Below are 21,443 nucleotides of genomic sequence, written 5' to 3'. Positions count from 1 at the left end.
ACTTCTATCTTAAGTAGACAACACTGATTAATTTTGATCTGAAATTAATGGAAGTTCCCTCATGCCCTGACAATGTCAAAGAAGCCCTAAGCTCTGTCTAGCAACTACAACTACAGTACAATCATTCCTTGACAATCACACTTTACCTCCTTCATCCTAAAATGTTACCTTTACTTCATTCTCAGATTATGAGGCTCATACTTACAATATCTTTAGATAGGCTGGTATAAAAGAAGTATTTCTCCCACTTATCCACCCTTATTTCAACACCATTAAAATATAGTGCTTGACACCAAGTTTCCTCTAGGCTTCCAACAAGAAGAAAACAGTATCATTTGCAAAATATGACACCACTTTTTCTATATTTGTCAGTTCCAATTACTCCCCCACTTTTTGCTGGGCTTAAGAGAAGGATTGCCCAGCAGCTAGTCAACTTCAGTTCATCAGAACTGAACATGCATAATTTCTGTCAGAGACTTTAAACTTGCAGCCATGGGACATGTGGTCCTGCAAGTCATTTTCTGCATCCTACAATATTCTGTAGGTATTGAACCTGAAAAAGAAAATATTAATGATCAACTTAATTATCTTGCAGTGAGTATTTCAGAACTACAGTAGAATGAATTGCAGTTCATATAGTCAATATGAATATTTTTGTAGGAAATACCCTTCATGAGGAAAATATTCACAATACCAGTAAAGACTTGTTTCTATACAAATGTATATATTGGGTATAGATAGATATAGATGTAGACTTCCAGCTTAAATCCTCCAACAAAATCTGTCTCTCTGTCTGTGTCTGTGTCTGTCTGTCTGTCTGTCTGTCTGTCTGTCTCTCTCTCTCTCTCTCTCTCTCACACACACACACACACACACATACACACACACACACACACACAGAGAGAGAGAGAGAGAGAGAGAGAGAGAGAGAGACAGAGACAGAGACAGACAGAGAGAGAGATGAGGAAAACAGCCAATATTCAAGATAAGCTAATAGTTTACATTTCTTTGTCATCTGAGTGGAAAGTTAGAATACACGGCAGATATTCAGATTAGGCACTTTCATAGGGCTAGGTAAATAAACCCCAAACCATTAGAGAACTTAAGAAGTGTAATTCAAAATGTCTCTGGTCTCCTTCCATGTTGCACCATGATTTTAACAAAAAGCAGATTCTTTGCTTGCCAATCAGTCAGGAAGGTCCTTTTGTTTTTTGGTTTAGCTGTCATCTTCTCTCATTAATAATTCTTTAAAACTAGAATCTTAAACTTTATACTGTAGCCTCAACTTAGCCTAATAAAAGTATTACAGTCAAATGGACATGGATTTATATTCCCCATCCCATTTCTTCCCATATACTCTTTAGCTATGTTGCATGTTGTTAAGATAAGTTGAGGCCAGTGGGAAGAATGAGATTGCTGTAAATTCAGCCAATCAGATGGCTAGTGCCATTTAGGAATTTTCTCTTATGAACAGATGAGACCAGCTGGAGATGAGAAAAGAGAAAGGAATGAATTTGGTTTATTTTTATTTCATTTTCAATTACTGCCTTTGCCCTGAATGACTTGATGCAATGTCATCTTTTATTCTTGTTAACACTCTTTGCAACAAGAAGAGGAAATTGGACTGCTAATGTCTAATAGGTGGCATTGCTTGTCTGCTTAGCACTCTACTGTACTACTTGACCTCTGTAATATTATGTATTCTGACTGGTCACCCATTTCACCTCTTTCCCATAAGCTAATAAGGCTGTAAAAAGGAAAGAACCTGAAATGGCCAGCCAGTCAAATTACAGAATATTGAAAAGGTCAAAATAGTAGAGCCTGCAGAGAGAAAAAATTACAGGAATATATGAGGCATTTAAATTCTTGTGACAATGATTATAAGAAGAATGGAAAAGGATACCCATTTATGTTATTTCAGTCTAGCGAATCCCACAGGATGATGGCCCCAGAACAGAAATAACTTAGCCTACCAGTTTGAAAGAATTTTATACATATGATACATGGGTACTGAAAGAAAAAATAAAAATAACCAGCTGTTTAGAGCTTTTTTCCCCGAATCATTTTCTTATACTTCCATCCTTAGTCATTGATAGCATTTAGCAAGCCCCATAACAGCTTACTTTACAAGAGAAATTGTTTATATTGCTCAAACTCTTTACAGCCAATATGGCATATGGGTATAAAACAAATTGGAAATCTCCAAGAGGCATTTCAAGGTAATTCTCCAATATATTGACTAAATTATCAAAAGCAATAATCAGATAGGCATTTATGAACTGTGATTCTCCAAGTGTTCCTCGGGAACTTTCAGTAACCCTAAAGTTGGATGATGGGCAGCTCTTTTTCAATGTTTATGGCTAAAAGAGGAAAGCTTTAACTTGAAGGGATCTACTTCTGAACCCAGGATTCAAAAGTACAGTAGGTTATAGAAATCAAAGCAGACCTTCTTCAGTAACATATTGTCTGTGCTTCCTCAACTCATTTAGGATTAGTTATTTCTTAAAATTCCAATTCTATTCCTTGTTTTTAAGAATCTGCTTCTATATTTACACCTCGAAATGAAAGTACTCTTTTCATTTGATGAAACCATCCATCTTGTATTTGATTATTATGCAATGTAAGATGATTTCTTATGAAAGCAAAACTGTTCTTCTGTCCACACTGTCCACATTTTGATTCATGAGAAAGAACACATTTACCTGTTAGCCAATGTTTATATTTAAAGTTATAAAAGTTATTCAGTCATTTGTGCTATTTTTAATCTTTAAATAGAGCCATCTATTTCGGTGTAAAATATTTTAATCTCCTAATTTATTGCATTTAACCTCTATTGATCCTTTTTCACCCAAGTCCCATCTGCCAATTACTGTCGATGCAAGTTCATGTTTTTCTAAAACGGCAGCTAAAATTGTGCTTTGAATTATATTTTAAAAAACTACAGATTAGTGTTATTTCTTTTAAAAAGAAAGCCTGGTACAAGTATTTCATAGCTATCTATGGCTTGTGTGCTTCCCTCCTTTACTCACACAGCAGGGGATGTGATAGCTGCAGACTTTTCAGGACTATAATATATCTCCTTTCTGAATCTCTTTGTGTAGAACAAGCCCCTAAATATACTTGAGTCAAGAGGTCATTTATTTTTCACCTCCCTCTTCTCAGCAGGAACTATGAGTCTATGAGATAAAAGTATTTTTTTTAAATAAAAAAGAAAGGAATTGCTTGATACACAGGTTATAAGCAGTAGAAGGAAGGGAAAACCTGCCTTTATCTTCCTGCTTGATTGCTCTCAGTGGCATTTACTTGTCAGTTTATTAGTGCTACTTCCACATCCTGATCTTAGTGAGCACAATGGGAGGTTGGCCTAGGCTGTCAAAGGGAGTAGCCAGCCCAAAGGATATCTTGGGCTTCATTTTGAAAGAATAATCTCAGTCAGATGGGCTGAACTTTTTCAGAAAGGTTTTCAGAAGGGTTAAAATGATGCCGTAATTAAGAAAAGGTGGCAAAGATCAAGGAGAATCAACACTGTGCACTAACTTTTTCATGCTTAACATTTATGACAGAATAACTGGCTCAACTTTTGGCACAGAGACTGTGGATAGATCTCCTTTTAAAAATAATAATAAATCCCCATCATGCTCCTATGACTCTTTCCTAATTTGATCATAAAATTTTAAACTACAGTGGTAAGGCATTTCTTCCTATTTAATGTTCAAGACTCCTTTGTAAAGATGGAGCTTGGCAGATACCAAGCACCATCCTCCTTCATTCAATAGATTACCACTGCAAACAAACTCTAAAAATGAAACTCTTTTATTCTATAGCTTTGAAGTGTTTGCTTCAGTAAAAATAGGAATGTAAATATTATTATGCTGTCTCCCTATTAGTCAGGTCCCTGAAGATGTCATTGGCTAACTGGCTACTTCAAGGTGTCTTTGTTGAATGGAGTTGATAAACTATTTATTATGTTGATTGAAACATATGACAGGGAAGGGAAGGATAAAACAAACTCTATATTGTCTTGGTATAAAGCATTATGCGGGAAGGTAACAAGAACACTTGACATTTACCAGTATTTTAAATTATTGCCCTTATAGGCAAGATGCCAAAGTGTAGAATTTAGGATAGTGGGTCAGGTAGAAGAGAAGAAATTTTTTTCCATATGAAAAATAGAAAAATGAACACACCACTCACTTATATGAAATGCTTATCAGTGTCACACTTTCTTTCAAGCTGAACCAATGTGGCTGCATTTTCCAGCCCACTGAAAGTCAGGTTTATGCAGTGAAAAGTGGCAAAATGGCATACTGTGTCACTTCCAGCATGAGTAATTTGAGGACTTGAATTTTTAAAGGAGGAAAGAAATTTCCCTAATACTTTAGTTGCCAGGACTGTAAACTGCTTGGATGAGAAACCTTTGTTCTGCCTATAGTTCTTGTTAGGAGATCTGCCACCATCTTCTTTGTTTAAATTTGACTTAGTGAGCAATTTGAACTTGCATCACCAAACTCATTATAAATATGCAAGTTCATTGGAGGGGGGGCAGCTGAATAAAACGGTTATGTAATTACATACTTCTCATAATTATTGAGTAATTATATACTTCTCATAATTGCCAAGTAATCATGCTGCTATAACTAGAACTTAATGTTACAACTAATTATATAATTACTGTATATTAATGTTGTTATCGAGGCAACAGAACAAAGTATTGCTTACCTTGAAGCTTTTTTTCTCAATAGCATTTTGAAATATAAAAACTAATATTTGTTATGTAGCTGGAAATGGGTTTTATAGATGGAACATGTAAAGGAAAAATAAAACTTATTTTAAAGAAAGAAATGGACGAAACTGATATCAGCACTTGCGTCTAAAGTAAAAGTTTTAAATGTCTTAGCACATTTTCATATTTTGTTTCACATCCATGTGCAAAGAGGCATGTACGTACATCATGCAGAGAGCTATCCAAAGGTGACATAGAAAATGCATTCACTGCACTTCGACAAAAGTTGGGCATAGGTACTTAATGATAGATCAAACAATGATTTTGAGTTATTGTATGTTCTAACACTGATAATAGATAATTATAAAAATTCAGTGAGCACAAGTTATTTTATTTATTTATAACATTTATTGACCATCCATCATACCACAGGGTAATTTTGGGAGGCTTATAATAAACAAACAAACAAATAAATAAATACTTTGTAGACGAAGGATGGACCCTTCAACTGAGTCTATACTTTTTATTCACTGAAATAAAGCTGATACCCATTTGCAATTTAAAATCTATCACAATTTGTTATATATATTTTTTCGTTTGTTAATTAGGTAGCTTCTCCCCTGTACTTTTTAAGAGTGCAGTTTTACTGTTTTATTGTTTTATCATGATTTAAGACACAGAGAGAGGGGGAAAGGAGAGAGAGAGAGAAGAGAGAGAGAGGGAGAGAGAGAAAAGTCACCAGATTGTTCAAGCAAATTTATGGGATATTGAGGAACTAGAGGTAAAACCTACCTCATCTAACAGTCTCTAGCAGGAGACACCCCTGCCCCATCTCTAGAATGTTGGTTCTACTCTCAAACTTCTCACATTTATAGTTTTTTTTAAAAAAAAATTAAATAGTTGAACAAGTTTTGAAGATAGAAATAGAAAAATTATAAAATACAAAAAAGGAAAGAAGTACATTAAAAACTATGAAAACAAGACCCCCACCCTAAATAGAGAAGCTTTTTGACTTTTTGGTTGGTTTGTCTGTAAATCAACCAGAGTTTGTGTTCTTCTTTTCTCAAGACTAAAGACAACCAGTTCTTTCAGTCTTTTCCAGGATCTCTGTGTTAATCCTTTGAATATCATTTGGTAGCAGTATCCCCCAATTCTTTGATATCCCTATTTTTAAACCCTCTTGCCCATTTGTCTTCCCTTAAATGTCTCAGGAAATGGAGGAAGTTCAAGAAAAGCAATGTATAACCATCTTAGTTCTTCTAAGAACTAAGAAGAACTGGTTAAGCAAATATCATAAGGCTCAGCATGGCAAGGATATCAATACCAATTTGGCGGGATGAAAGGAAAATTTGGGATAACACATTTCCTGACTTATTTTGATTTGATAGTGAAATAGGTATTTGAATGCCTTAGCAATTCTGGAGGACATTCCCTTTAATTTTGTCAGTAATGGAAGAACTTAAATAATATTTATTTCTTGCAGTTTCTAAGCCAATATCTTATTCTTGATCAAAGTGTCAGGCTAATGTTACTTGTGCCTGAGTACTTGTTCAAAAAAGAAGAAAAAGCAAAGGGTTGCACTGCTAATTTATCCCTATCCTCAGCACCTTTTATTTCCAAAATGCCACACTGGATGTATTGTATGCTTAAAAATTAAAGAAATGTCGGTGGCTTCCATTAACTGTTTAATTGCTTGGGGAAAAAAATGCCAAAAGTAAATAGCATAGCAGAAAGAGAAAGGGGTGCTTCAGAAGGAAAGTGGGGGGATGAAGGAGACTAAAGGAGGTATCAAATAACATTGTGCCATATTTTTGCTTTGTAACTGGTGATCGCTCTCTTCCAGGAAAGCTATTTTGTGAAAGCATCCACACCATATTCTCAAAAGTCTAGATACATAGTTGAGGAACCCTGGTCTCCTTCAGCCTTAAGCTTGTCAACGATATTGATATTGAATTTTGGTGACTAAAATACCACAATAATCATGTAGTTTAACAATGTGCTGGCTTTACTTGAATAAATCTCTTAAGAAATGTTCAAGTTATAATAGTTGAAGATCTCACCGTTTCCTTCTTTCTCTTTCAGCTAATAGCAATTATAGTATTTTAAATTGCACACAAATTTTACATATTGGCAAAGAAGCAAATATCTGGGTGTCCATTGGAGGACTAATTCCATTTTCAATCTACACAGTGGAAGTGAATGCTTCTAACAGCCAAGGTTACGTGATCAGTGATCCTGTAGAAATTGTCCTGCCTGCTGGTGGTAAGTACAATAAAACAGTCTTATTGTATATGTCCTCTCTTCTATTCAAAAGTGGTGTTATCACTTGCCTCTAGAGTACACTAACTTGCCTGGGGGTACAACAGAGAGAAACAGAATAGTACTTTCTTCAACAGTTGTGTTGATGCTTAGAACAAATTTTCACACTAACTCTAGAAGATTAGCATGCATTAATATGTCATAGAAGCCTGCTTCTTATTTCCAATATAATGCCAGTATTCTCTAAAATAGTCATAGATGCTATTTTATTGTGCAGTAATTCAGAACATGTAGCAAAGAGAATCAACTTCAAATGTGATTCCATACATGACTTTATTAGACGAATTACCATTCATTTTTTTATCCTTAAAACTACTATATTAGAGCTGCTATCCTTGAGACAGTAGTACTATTTTAATATATAGGATTGGGATAGATGTATGTGAAATGTTTTAAGCAGAAAATAAAAAAATATATATAATCACTAGGTTCAGTTCTTATTGTTTTCAATGGTTTATTTGTATCAAGAAAGCTGTCTGGTGTTTGTATCAGTGTACAATAGTGGAGAAGAATATATTTTAATTTAGTGAACCACAAAATAGTCGATACCAAAGGAAAAGGTAGGTTATTCAAGGTAATGTAATCATATGATTATGCCAGTTTATTCTGGGAATTATCGTATAATGTAGTTTCTTTCATCATTTGTTGTTGATTACAGTTAGGAAATATATTGCTTTGAAATGATCTTTTTTATGACCTTGTGGTACTTTAAAAGCAATACCTCATTGATTAAATAGGTTTTAGTTCATGCTTCTTTTTATTTAATGACCTGAAAGCATATTATCTTGATTTACACATAAAATCATGCTGAAAAGCATGTGGCATTCAGTAGACTATGTGTACTTAAGTAGAATTAAATTAGCATTGAAAGTTATTAAAGATCTTCCATCCCATTGTCCAGTGGACTGTGATTTGAACTGAAATGAATAATAAATGAACCAGCAAATATGAAAAAAGCCCTGATATATAAGACATTCTATATTCTGTATTTACCTTGCCATTATGTTTTATTATAATATTTTAACTGTATTAGCATTCAAGACCTAAATGCACATTTTAAATTAAATAGTAAACTGTAGCTCTTTATTATAAATGTTTTAAGAGGAATTTATTAGACTAGCTTGCTAAAATTAATTGAGTCCAAGTTTTGATTACTTTGTTTGCTTGTATTAATTCTCTTAAAGAGAAGTATTACTTACCTGTCTATCCTTTAGCTATCTCACTCCCGAATATTAAGGTATAATTCTAGCAAAAGTTGATATTTGGTTGATATTTGCTGTAGAGTTTTGCAATTTATCCACAATTGTGTAAAATAGGCTATTCTGCAGAAGAAAAAATACAACTCAGAATAATTCTGAGACTCTCAAGAAATGGGATGAAAATGACAAAATGAAATTTGCCGTTGCTAAGAAGATAAGGATTTCTATCTTCTTAACAGAAAGTAGTGTAACAACAACAACAACAACAACAATAATAATAATAATAATAATAATAAAGTTGGAAGGGATCTTGGAGGTCATCTAGTCCAACCCCCTGCTCAGGCAGGAAACCCTATACCTTTTCAGACAAATGGCTGTCCAGTCTCTTCTTAAAAACCTTCAGTGTTGGAGCATTCACAGCTTCAACACTGGAAGTTTTTAAGAAGAGAAGTATTTTGTGGATGTAGATTTTGTGGATATGAGATTCAGTTTAAGTAATGGTTGACATCAACTGTTCCTTAATTTGCTTTAATCTAATTGGCTGCTTTAGCTATTTCATCAGTGAAAGCTGCATGAACTAGCAACGGATCAGAAAAGTGTTCATGTTGGAAAAACGAAAGAATCACCAGTTAAACTCATCACTGCATTAATAAGTCGAAACCAGGAAAGGAAATGATCCAAGAGCTGATAGGTAAAAGAAACCTGAGAAGTTTTGCATGATGTTCAAGTTCAGAACAAAGGCATTTATAAAGTATATAAATTTTAAATAGACCGCATTTTGCCTCAAGACTTTTTTTTTTTTCAGATGAACTGAAATCTTGTCTGGAACTGTCTTTGTTACATCAAAGAACTGTACAGAAAGCTAAAAGAAACCAAAGAAGCATAAAAGGGCATAGTTTAAAATGATTAGTGACAATTCTTATACAGCAGAGAAAGCCTTTTTTTCTGACTCCTTCCACCTCCCTCAATGAATAAATTCATCCCATTAATCTTGTCCTAAAATGTTTTAGTAGGAATTGTTAAAAAAAATATGAAAGCAACATATTAATCAATACTCAGCTACAGCATTCCTGGTGTTCAAATACATTTAAAATAAACTCAAATATGTAGCCATTAACATTTCAAAAACAGCATTTTACCCAAACCTGTAAATAATAACATTTTAAATGTAAGTGCTCTATAGAAAGCTGTTTTAGCTGCTGCTCTTCTGAGACAAGTGGATGCGGTGGCTCAGTGGTTAAGACGCTGAGTCTTAGATCGTTAGATGTCTACAGCTTGGCAGTTTGAGACTCGGGTGCTGCGAGACAGAGTGAGTTACTGCCACTTGTCCCAGCTCCTGCCAGCCTAGCAGTTTGAAAGCATGCAAATGCAAGTAGATGAGTATATAAGCATGTGGACGGTAACAGTGTTCTGTTTTTCGCCATATGCTCTGTGCTGCAGCATGATGACATGCTGGCCTCATGCAGCTTTGGCTTGACAATGGAAGACCAGTGGCCAGTCACTGGAAGAAAATCTGCTGGGATGCCCCAGCAAGATATCATCTCCTTAAAAACAGTTCAGACATATCCTGATGCAGTTTTTCATGAAAAGTCTTTGTGATGTCGCCTTTGGGTCATCCCCAGACTACAGCCAATGCCACTTCAAATAAACTTTTTAAATTGGTATTTCCCCAATTCTTCCAGGATGGATTTCACTGTGGTTAAGATCTGACATGCGTTGTTGATGATGCTGATGCTGACATGCTCTGATGAGATACTTTCAACTCCCGTTGGACACTGCCAACTGTTTAGCAGTATGGGATTAGATTATCTGAAGCAAAGAAGCAGCAGTCTTTTTTCCATTTTTTTCCTTATATATTTAGTGGAAGAGGGCTCCCTTGAGTTAGGAGAGAGTTCCCTTACTACATTTTTTAGTGCAATTTGTATGGAAGACACAGTAGCTGTCATATCACTTTTTATTGCATTAGATAATAATTCTCTTTGTTAATTTTCTCTTATATTTTTATTCTTTCTATGGCTGATAGATTTTAATCAATGTTGAATTCCAGCAATATTTTCTCAGCAAAACCTGATTCCTATATTGTGCATGTCAGAGTTTAAATCAAAAATTTTAATCCTGAACAACAGAAATATTTATTTATTTATTTATTTGCCATATAACATTAGTTCTCTATTTAATTATATTTTAGAATGTCAACTGGAAATTTATTACCTAGGTATCTAGGTCTTTTTTTGCAATATTTCTCAGTACTACTATTTATTATAAGAAAAAGTTATCCTGTTCTTTTCAAGGTCTGGTTATGGACATTCTATAGTTGGGATTTCTTTTGAGCATATATTTTGTGTCATACTATTGTGCAAATTTCATGGAAAAAACAATATTAAAAATCTGAACAAAAAACTGAAAAATAAAATTAAGGAAATTTCAAATATATATGCAAGATAATCTATACTGTAACTGTATAGAACCTTTATGCCTCATACAAATATTGTCTTCTGAATTGAAATAACAATAACAAAATTATATTATTTTTATCATTATGGATCCTGGGTAAAGTATATGACTCCAATCATATCTTTATTTTTCATACTCATGTTATAATCCTAAATCAAAGGTTATAAAAGACAATAAATATTTTTTTAAAAAATAATAGAGCTCTGAAGTTTAAACAAGACCAATCTTTTTAGGTATACCTGTATCTCTCGAGGTAATAATAGATAAAATCCATTCATTCTGATTTTTTTTAAAAAGAATTCCCAGTCCTGATCATCATTATATTGAATACTTGTTTATTTTTCCAAGTTTCTTTAATATGGCCAGGAGTTACCAACTTTTCAAGACTTGTAAAAGTTCTGATGGTTATTCAAGCAATCATGAGATTTCCTTATTAAATGTTGATATCAACATTATAAAAGTAAATTCTAACGCTTAAAGTGGTGGTAGATAGATCATGTTAGATTTCTAATATATTAGTTATGCATATATTGAAAAATGAGATTAGTGTTATGCCAATGAATCTGGATAATAACACAGTGGCCAACGTGTTATTGAAAGCTTTCAATCTACCATGATATTCCCTGTGATGCTCTGTTCTTACTTGAGGCACAAATAACCAGGCACAAATTGCCCTACTTCACACACATTATGGGGAGCTCTCTGGAAAAAGCTCTAATGCTGGGAAAGGAAAGAGAAGAAGAGGATGACAAGAGCAGGATGGTTGGACTCAGATAGGATGATGAGGAGTGCACTATTGGGAGACTTGAAAGAATAGGTTAGGGATAGCTTGTTTTGGAGAAAATCAATCTATGCCATTGCTAGGAGTCGAAAATGGCTTGGTGGCAAATCAGTCAATTGGTAGACAGTGAAATAGCCTTTTATATGATTCAGTGAAAATTTCTGGAGCAAATAAATCATATTTTCCCCATAATTTTGATTACATTGTGATACTCTAATGTTTTTTAGCCCTTCTGGGTCCTGTGAAACAGAACCCTATATATTAAACAGAAAGTTTCAATTAGAGTTGAAGGGCACTCTAGTGAAAAAGTTTCAAGAAGTATAAGAAAAAGGTGGAATTGTACAAATCTTTAAGCCTTTTTGAAGGCATAAAAATGGATGGGAGCAATTACATAGAATAAATTACTAGTTAAGCTAAGCCACAATATTTTCTTCCTTCCTTCCTCCCTCCCTTCCTTCCTTCCTTCCTTCCTTCCTTCCTTCCTTCCTTCCTTCCTTCCTTCCTTCCTTCCTTCCTTCCCTCTTTCCTTCCTGGTATGCAAATTCACCATTGTGGCTTACTGTAAAATGCCAATTAAAGCATTATGCATTGTCAAATGTTTAAAATGTACAGCAGGAACTCTCAGAATGCAAAAATTCACCCACAAAATTGATTGATACTCCTGTAAGAAGCCAATGAAAAAAGTAATTAAAGAAATTATTCTCAACTTGCTCTTGGGCACCATTCACTTTCATCTTCATTGCATATCAATTTAATAAATTAATGCATTACAAATAATATTGAGCAATGCTTTTGTATCGATCTCATTAAGCCTTGATACCTTTTTTTGGAAAATTGATGATCCCATGTAGCATGATGATGGAGATCCAAGTCCCCAGTTAGTCACAGAACTCAGTGACTTTGGGGCAGTATCTTCCAATCCAATTTCTTTTACAAGATATTTTTTGTGTGAGGAAAAAAAATAAAGGAGATTATCATGAATTCTCAAAAAAGACAGATTACAAAAATTTGGGTCATAGACTCTGGATGGGGGTTAAGGAGCTCCACTACAGCCACTCAGTTTCGACAAGCTTGAGCCAAAGTTTTTTCCATCCCATCCAGACCCAAACACTTTCAGACACTGGTAAACACATTGATAGCTTCATCTGTGAGGACTGAGACATAAAGCTGAATGTCACTGGCATATTAATGATACTGAATTTCAAACCAGAGCATGATCTCACCCAGCGGTTTCATGTAGATGTTAAACAGGAGAGGAGAGAGCCCTGATTCACCTCACATGTGAGGAATTGTGGATGCAATCTCTTTCCCCTTCAACACTCATTAATAATGATAATATTTTAGGGAATTTCTTTGAGCTATTCAAGATAAAGTTTTCTTACAAACTAAGCTTGAGCATAACCAGTGCAGCCATGGAAGTGGGCAATGATCTAACAAGGAAGGAAGGAAGGAAGGAAGGAAGGAAGGAAGGAAGGAAGGAAGGAAGGAAGGAAGGAAGGAAGGAAGGAAGGAAGGAGGAAAAAACCCTCTGCCAAACTTTTTCAATGAAGACTCTCAGTCATCCAGATAGAGTTGTTTGGAAACTAAGTCATGGCAACTAGACTTCCTTTCTCATTAGTTCAAACATTTTGCTGCTTATCTAAGTAGTCTGACTGAAGAAGCTACTTGGATAAGTAGTGAAACATTTTGAACCAAGAAGGAAAGAAGTCCAGTTGCCATGACTCAACTTCCAGCTGACTGCCAATGACTGATAAAGACTCATATTCTCCTTCCTTCTTCTCCTTCCATGAATATCTGATGGGTGGCTATTTCAGAAATCCTCAAGAAACCTAAAAGTAAGATGAATAAAATGAGAACGAAGTATTTAAACATGAGAGAGAAAACAAGAAGTGCTAGGTGAAGAAAACATTGGTACTGAATGAACAAGGATTTAATACCTCAGTGAATGACTAGAACTGGTATGAAATGGGCATAATGGCCATATGCAGCAGAGGTCCCCAACCTTTCTAGGTTGGTGGCCTGGAGGGAAAGGAAGAGGGAGGCATGGGGCTGCGTGCACATGTATGATGCAAATGGGGGGCGGTGTAAGTGCATGCATGATGCTGGGGGGCAGGGCTAGCACCTGTTTGATGCTGGGGTGGGACTAGTGCCTGCACAATGCTGAGAGTGGGACTACCTCCCACATGATGCTCAGGGTGGGCCTAGCACCTGCGCAACTCTGAGAGCAGGGCTAGCACCTGTGCGAAGCTGGGGTCAGCATGAGTGCCTGACTGGTGATCAGGGCAGGGCTAGCGCCCACATTACACTTAAGGCAGGACAATTGCCCATGTGATGCTCAGGGCAGCACTAGTGTGAGTGGGGGGGAGTGCTCTCACATACATGCATCACTGTCCAGCCAGTCACATGGCCCAGTGGCCAAGAGGCCACAGCTCGGTAGTGGGCCACAATCCACAGATTGGGGACCCTGATGTACAGAGAACATACAAGATTGGAATCACAAAATGAAGAAAGAAAGAGTGAATGGGTTAAGAAAAAAACCAAGAAAACTGAATAGGTTGATTAGATGTTTTGAAAGAGAGCACTGAGTAGTTTGAAGGTGGTATATGGGTCTTGTAGAAGCAAGAATGGATAGAAGCAGGGCTTTTTTTTCTCATAGAACACCCAGAACAGAGTTCCGGCACCTTTTTTGGATGGAACCTTGTAGGGTAGGCAAGGCGGGTCGTATGACGTATGTGAGTTCTGGCACCTTTTTTTTTTTTTTTTAGAAAAAAAGCACTAGATAGAAGTACTGTATGTAGAGAGATATGTAGATGCATTTCATTTTCCATTTCTTATCTCATGCCTTTAATTTCTTACTCCTTTTCTAATACTGCTTATGCCAAAAAGGAATTCTGCAATGGGTAGTTATTTATATAAGTATGATAATATTGCTTTGTATATGAATGTGGAGATAGCCCCTGGCAATTGTGATGTCTTCAATTATAATTGAGAAGTAACTCAAGGATCAAATATGTTCTTTGGGAGAGATCACTTTCTTGTAGAAAAATATTATCTTTTTCACAGATTCATATATATGTTTTGTATGTCTTATAAATATCATTCTTCACAGTTTCTATGTTTAATTTAACACAAAACTCTGAGCAACTCAATTGCATGGGGGAGGGGCAAGAGTTGCTGGCAGTCTCCTAGAAAAAAACTGAAATGTACATGTTTTTTTCCCATATATCAGAGAAGTGCAAAAATCTAAACTGACATTTTACATCAAATGAATTATGAACTGTGTACTATGTACCTAAGGGAACAACAAGTAAATTAGTTTTTTGTTAAGGGAGGGGGAGAGAGAAACCAAAATAATAAAAATGAGTTTTATCTGAATTTGACATGCAATTCAGTAATCTAGACACATGAGATTACAGATTATTTCAAATAGCACTGATACTTTGAACAGTTTGTGAACAAAGCAAGTATGATAAGCTATAGTACAGCTTGAACATTACACTTAGTAACTATTGCTTGATTATTGATTTTGTCTCATTTGAAGACATGGGTGCTGGAATATTTATGGATTAATGCTAATAAGAATGGGAGAGGAACACAAAATTATACATTTGAAAAATATATGAAAACTTTCTTACATATTTGAAAGCTGCCTTAATCTGTGAGATCTAGAAAGTGTATTTTGATGGACATGTCTTTAAAAATTCCATTTAATTGATGGTCCCAGTTCACAGAGCACAATTTATATATTTTTGCTATGTAAGGGGAGCTATCAGAAAAAAAGAGAACACAAGTGAAATTCAGTAATGAAAAAGATGGTTTCTTTTTATTTTTCTGGATTTTGAGAAAGGTCTTCAAACCAAGACCTCCAAATTCTCAACTTGGATAGACATTAGAATTTTTAAAATATTAAATAATAATAATAATAATAATAAACTTGGAAGGGACCTTGGAAGTCATCTAGTCCAACCCCCTGATCAGGCAGGAAACTCTACACCATTTCGGACAAATGGCTGTCCAGTCTCTTCTTAAAAACTTCCAGTGTTGGAGCATTCACTGCTTCTGGAGGCAAGTAGTTCCATTGGTTAATTCTTCTAACTGTCAGGAAGTTTCTCCTTAGTTCTAGGTTGTGTCTCTCCTTGATTAGTTTGCATCCATTGCTTCTTGTCCTGCCCTCAGGCACTTTGGAGAATAGCTTGACTCCCTCTTCTTTGTGGCAGCCCCTGGAACACTGGAACACTACTATCATGTCCCCCTTCGTCTTTCTCTTCGTTAAACTAGACATACCAAATTCCAGCAACCGTTCCTCATATGTTTTAGCCTCCAGTCCCCTAATCATCTTTGTTGTTCTTCTCTGTACTCTTTCTAGAGTCTCAGCATCTTTTTTACATCGTGGTGACCAAAACTGGATGCAGTATTCCGAGTGTGGCCTTACCAAGGCATTGTAAAGTGGTGTTAATACTTCATGTGATCTTGATTCTATCCCTCTGTTAATGCAGCCCAGCACTGAGTTCATTTTTTTTGGCAGCTGCAGCACATTGCTGGCTCATATTTAGGTGATTGTCCACTAGGACTCCGAGATCCCTCTCACAGTTACTACTATTGAGCAAGGTACCCCCTATACTATACCTGTATATTTGGTTTTTCTTGCCTAAATGTAGAACCTTACTTTTTCACCATTGAATTTCATTTTGTTAGATAGCGCCCAGTTTCAAGTCTGTCCAGGTCCTCCTGTATCTTAAGCCTGTCTTCTGGAGTATTGGCTATTCCTGCCAGCTTGGTGTCATCGGCAAATTTGATGAGTTCCCCATCTATCCCCTGATCCAAATTGTTGATGAAGATGTTGAAGAGCACTGGGCCTAGAACAGAGCCCTTGGGCACCCCACTGCACACTTCCCTCCATGTAGATGCAGTTCCACTGATGACCACACGCTGAGTAGGACAAGTATAGAAAGTGGAAAGAGGGGCACATAACTAAATCAGAATATCAACAAATAGCCCAAGTCTTCAAAGATGAAGTGAGGAAAGCTAAGGCTCATAATGAACTAAGGCTTGTGACCAAAGTCAAAAATAACAAAAAAAAAAAGCTTCTTTCAACATGTAAAAACCAAGAAAAAAGTGAAGGAAATGATTGGTCCATTAGTAGGCGAAAGTCACAAGAAGGTGACAAGCAATAGGGAGAAAGCAGAACTATTTAACTCGTTTTTTACATCTGTCTTTACACAAAGGGAAAAAACAGACTAACCTACCAAAAATAGTGCCATAAAAAACAGTATAGAAACACAAGTTAAGATAGGCAAGAAAATGATAAGTGAGCACCTGTCCAGCCTAGATGAGTTCAAATCACCAGGACTACCTGAATTACACTCCAAGGTTCTCAGATGTGATGGCAGATGTGATCTCAGAACCACTGAACTATATTTTTCAAAGATCTTGGAGCACTGGGGAACTACCAGAGGACTGGAAAAGAGCTGATGTAGTTCCCATCTTCAAAAAAGGAAAAAAAAATGGATCCAGGAAATTACAGACCTATCAGCCTGACCTCAATACCTAGGAAGATTCTGGGAAATATAATCAAACAATGAATCAGCAAACACTTAGAGGCAAACAAAATCACTACTAAAAGCCAACATGGGTTTGTCAAAAACAGATCATGCCAGACAAACCTTATTGCATTCTTTGGCCAAGTGACAAAATTAGTGGATCAGAGGAATGCTGTGGATATAATTTATTTGGACTTCAGTAAGGCATTTGATAGATCACAACAAAACATTCTTTCTGTTTTAGTGTTCAGTTTTTGTCAATGGAGGAAGAACAAAATGTTCTTAGCAATAGCACTTAGACTTATATACTGCCCCATAGAGCTTTACAGCCCTCTCCAAACAGTTTACAGAATCAGCATATTGCACCCAACAATCTGTGTCCTCATTTTACTAACCTTGGAAGAATATAAGGCTGGTGAGAATCGAATTGCAGGCAGTTGGCAGAATTAGCCTGCAATACTGCATTCTAACCACTGCATCCCCATGGCTAATGATAATATAATATTTTAGTTTTATTAAATCAGATGAAGAATAGCTGTGTTGATATATACCAGGGCTGCAAAGGTGTGGTTCTGGATCCACATGTATCCCTACTAATGGACATTTGTGCAACTTGGCTGTACAGATTTCTTAATAGTTCATTTATTATTATGTAAAGTCTATCTTTCCTCCAAAGAATTTGTGGTGGTATTTAATTTGTTAACCTTTGCCTATTCTCTTAAGTAGCAAAACTGACTAGTTTATGCTGCTAAGGAGAAATAAAATTAAATTGTTTTCATCCATTGCACTTTTTCTATATACTTGCTGCATGCTATTTTGTCATGCTAACTGAGTATTTCCTGGACAAGATGTGTTGATTCAGTAAGTTACTGGTGGAGTGGTTACCCCTTGAGGGCTGTAGTAAACCTCAAAAAGGGCAGTTGAAGTAGCATTGTTTGTTAGAGGCAGTGTATCATCCTGATAGGTAAATGGCTCTTCTGTTAAGAAAACGACAGAGAAATTATTGCTCCTTTATAATTATTACTTTTGTATGAAGCCAGTCTTTATTGGAAATGTTAGGACTAAAGAGATGAAAGAGGGAATATTCCTATCAAGTTCCTATGCATAAAAATATGTGACATTTTTGAATAATAAGAAGTTTGATCTATTGTTATAGATGATCAGCTGTTTGGATGCCCTTGATTTGTTTAACAGTGGATCCAGTTTTTCAAAATATCTTGGAAAAATGCATGTTAGAGACTCCATTTAGATCCTTGGAGTGCAATTGGGAGGTGTGGAGGGGACTGAGTGAAAGGTTGCCATTCAGAAATTACACATAGGTCATAGATAACCTTTAATGCAATAGGAATAGCCTACACTGCTCAACATATAAACCAGAAGCAGGTAACTTTTTGGCAACAGAAGCTGCTCTTTTTTTTTTTTTTTTTTTGTATTCTGAGACACCTGCAATTTACTATTACAAAATCCATTAATAGGAACTCTTGATTAAGTCAAGACAAAAATGTAATGCTGAGGCCAGCTTCTGTTTTGCAAAGAGAACGGGAACAGAGAAGCAACACTAGGCTCCAATGCTCTTTTCACTCTTCTTAAACCATGGCTTAACAGGAATAGTGGGTTTGAGAGTTATCAATAAATTCTCAGGACATTTAAGTGTTCCACGTACAGCATTTATTTAAGCACACACAACAGAATTTCTGTTCTGATTACCAATCTTTCCACTATTTCATAACTGCTCTCAAACCTCTCACAAATGTCAGAACTAGCATTTAGATGTGTTTTAGAAGTCTGAATTCTGAAAATGATTTCTAAATCCCACCCATGAAGCTCAGTCAAAATTACCAATGTACTTTTTACATTTAAAATCTGATTGGCTTCCAGTATCTAAAACAGTGTGTCCTCCATTTCAAAGAAGTTGGCATTAATCAGTCAACAATAGTTAAAATAGCCTAAGTAATAAAAAAATTGTATGATCTATCTATAGAAATTGCATCTCATCTTTGGAATGTCTTTATAGACAAAGACCAACAATAAATTCCTTTCTGCATCAGGCTGAAACCTCTTTTTGATATTTTAGCTTAATTATTCTTTTTCTGTTCCTATCATTGTGACTGCTATTGTATTTTTGTTTAGAACTTCATTGATTTCAAAGATCTACCTTCATCTACTCTGAAATGCGAATAAAATGTGATTTGTATGCTATTAATATAATTAATAAGTGTTGTCATATTATCATGTAACATTGTGCTCCTGATCATGCTTGGCTTACAGTGTGACTAGAGCTAGAAGTATGCAGGATTGCTTATTATGTAGCTTGTAATTGCTGAGGACAGAAAAAGTAGGTATCTTTAGTCATTGGTTTTAAAGCTGATTTGTTAAGCTCCCTTGTACCAGATAGCAATTAGACTCAGGTGAGCAGAATCAGTTGTTTTTCAGATGATGAGATAGATACACAGACTTATAAATTTGAGAGCATCACATATTAATCAATCTATGGATTTATATTAATATAGATGTACTATGGTAACATTATTATAATATAAGAGGTTTGCAGCCCAATACTGCAGTAGCACAAACAGATGTTAAATTAAACTGTGCTTTAATTGCTGTTGATCCTCAATATCAGTTTTCCAGTGTATTGAGTATTTTGATTCCATCTAGCAGATGTTGCCCACATCTTTCTCTGCTCTAATTCATCCATGTTTTCCAACAGCTCCAGATGGCATGTTGCCTCCTAGGCTTTCATCTGCTACTCCAACCAGTCTTCAGGTTCTCTGGTCTACACCAGTTCGTAACAATGCTCCAGGCTTACCCAGATATCGACTCCAAATAAGACTTAAGAACTACCCAGAAAATAATACAGAGTAAGTAGATAAATACTCTGCTATTTTCTGAAGAAATGCAAACTGATGTGAGGTGGTTTATCTCAAATGCAGCAGTTCTGTCCATACAGCATTCCCTTGTGATCTTATAGTTCTATCTTAAAATATGTATTTTTGCTCTAGGTTATTTTCTAAACCAACAATTTATTTACGTCACATACTCAAGGATCTGCAGCCGTATACATCTTATGAGTTGAGGGTTATTGCCTGCAATGAATATGGTGATACATTCAGCAACTGGACTCTGATAGATACAGAAGAAGATAGTAAGTAGCTTGAAAAAACTACATAGTGCACTTTTGTAGGACATACAATGTAAAAGTCAGCATAACATTCATAGCATTTACTAAGAATATTGAAGCTATTACCACATTTTTCAACTTTGTGAGGCTGCATGCATGTTCTAGCAATTGGTCAAAGCCCTGTGTTTTTGAAGAGCATTCTTGTTACAGGTGATATAAATGTTAAAAGAACCTATCCTCTGTATTGTATATCATTTTTATTAGATATTTGTGTTTTATATGTTTTTTTAATATTGTCTTTTAAAACATTTAAATTTTTCTATGCATTAGAAAAGGGGGAGAAACATCTCAGACTGATAGATAATTAAGTGTGCATCCTGACTTTTTGATGGATTCATTATACTGCAATCCTAAAATTTTCATCTACCCTGTAAGCCTCAGACCCATTACTTGATTCTTCTAACTAAGGATCCAAAGCTAGGGGTCCTCAAACTTGGCCACTTTAAGACTTGTGGACTTCAATTCCCAGAATTTCCCAGCCAGCCCTGGGGTACATGATCCCAAATGAAACCACCTGAAACCTTTTTTTGTATGGTGCTCAATTCATTTCTGAGTTGTTGCCGATTTTAGCTGAACGTGTAAAAATTAAAATTACCAAGATTAGATGGGGATGAGATATGGGAAGATGGAGGAAAGGTTCAAGTTATTTCAAAAAGGTTTAACCCAATTATCCCTTTCCCAATCTTAAATAATGTCATTATCCAAATCTTCATCTACAGAAAATCAGACTCTGTCACTTAAGACAACTTTCTTGGGAATCACAGTCCCAAATTAAATTTTTGACTTACAAACAATTACAGATTGCTCCATTAGCACCAGGATAAGCCAACTGGGATAGTTACCCCCAGTTTAAACACACAACACAATGGAATTCAGGAACAGAATTTGTGGGGCGTTTTAGAAATGTAAGAAATACAATGGATATTGGGGACAGAAAAGCAAATACATCAGTGACATCTGTCAGGGACAATAGGATACTCTGCCTTTGTTTGTAGTAGCTGTCTTGTGAACCACTCCTCCCAAACTTACATTGTGTTTTTAATGTCTATGTTACAAAAAGACAAGTAAATGCTAATAATAGAAAAATGTCCCCTGAATGTCAGCTTGTTAAATAGCTCTTTAAAAAAACAAACCAGGACTCTTTCAAAATCCATATTTGGATGGATTCTTAAATATTAAATATTATTGTTATTTATTTTTAGTTTTTTAACTGTAGATGTGGCAATTGTCTGGACGTCATTTTATA

General features: G+C 35.6%; 1 protein-coding gene across 23 annotated transcripts in view; it reads left to right on the top strand.

Annotated features, from left to right (window-relative positions):
- Positions 1-21,443, top strand: part of USH2A (usherin) — a 466,524-nt gene that overhangs the window by 266,018 nt on the left and 179,063 nt on the right. For all 23 annotated transcript variants that reach the window (XR_005555900.1, XM_039336192.1, XM_039336254.1 and 20 more), the window contains 3 exons: positions 6,806-6,985; positions 19,727-19,877; positions 20,019-20,161. Coding sequence is in view for 22 of the 23 variants with exons in the window: in XM_039336192.1 (XP_039192126.1) it covers positions 6,806-6,985; positions 19,727-19,877; positions 20,019-20,161 (474 nt within the window). In the remaining variant the exon portion in view is untranslated. The remainder of the gene's footprint in view (positions 1-6,805; positions 6,986-19,726; positions 19,878-20,018; positions 20,162-21,443) is intronic.

This window comes from Crotalus tigris, unplaced genomic scaffold, assembly GCF_016545835.1.
Source record: "Crotalus tigris isolate CLP2741 ecotype Arizona unplaced genomic scaffold, ASM1654583v1 scf7180000017546.9332058, whole genome shotgun sequence".
NCBI lineage: Eukaryota > Metazoa > Chordata > Lepidosauria > Squamata > Viperidae > Crotalus > Crotalus tigris.
This window is presented reverse-complemented; position numbering and strand designations above follow the sequence as displayed.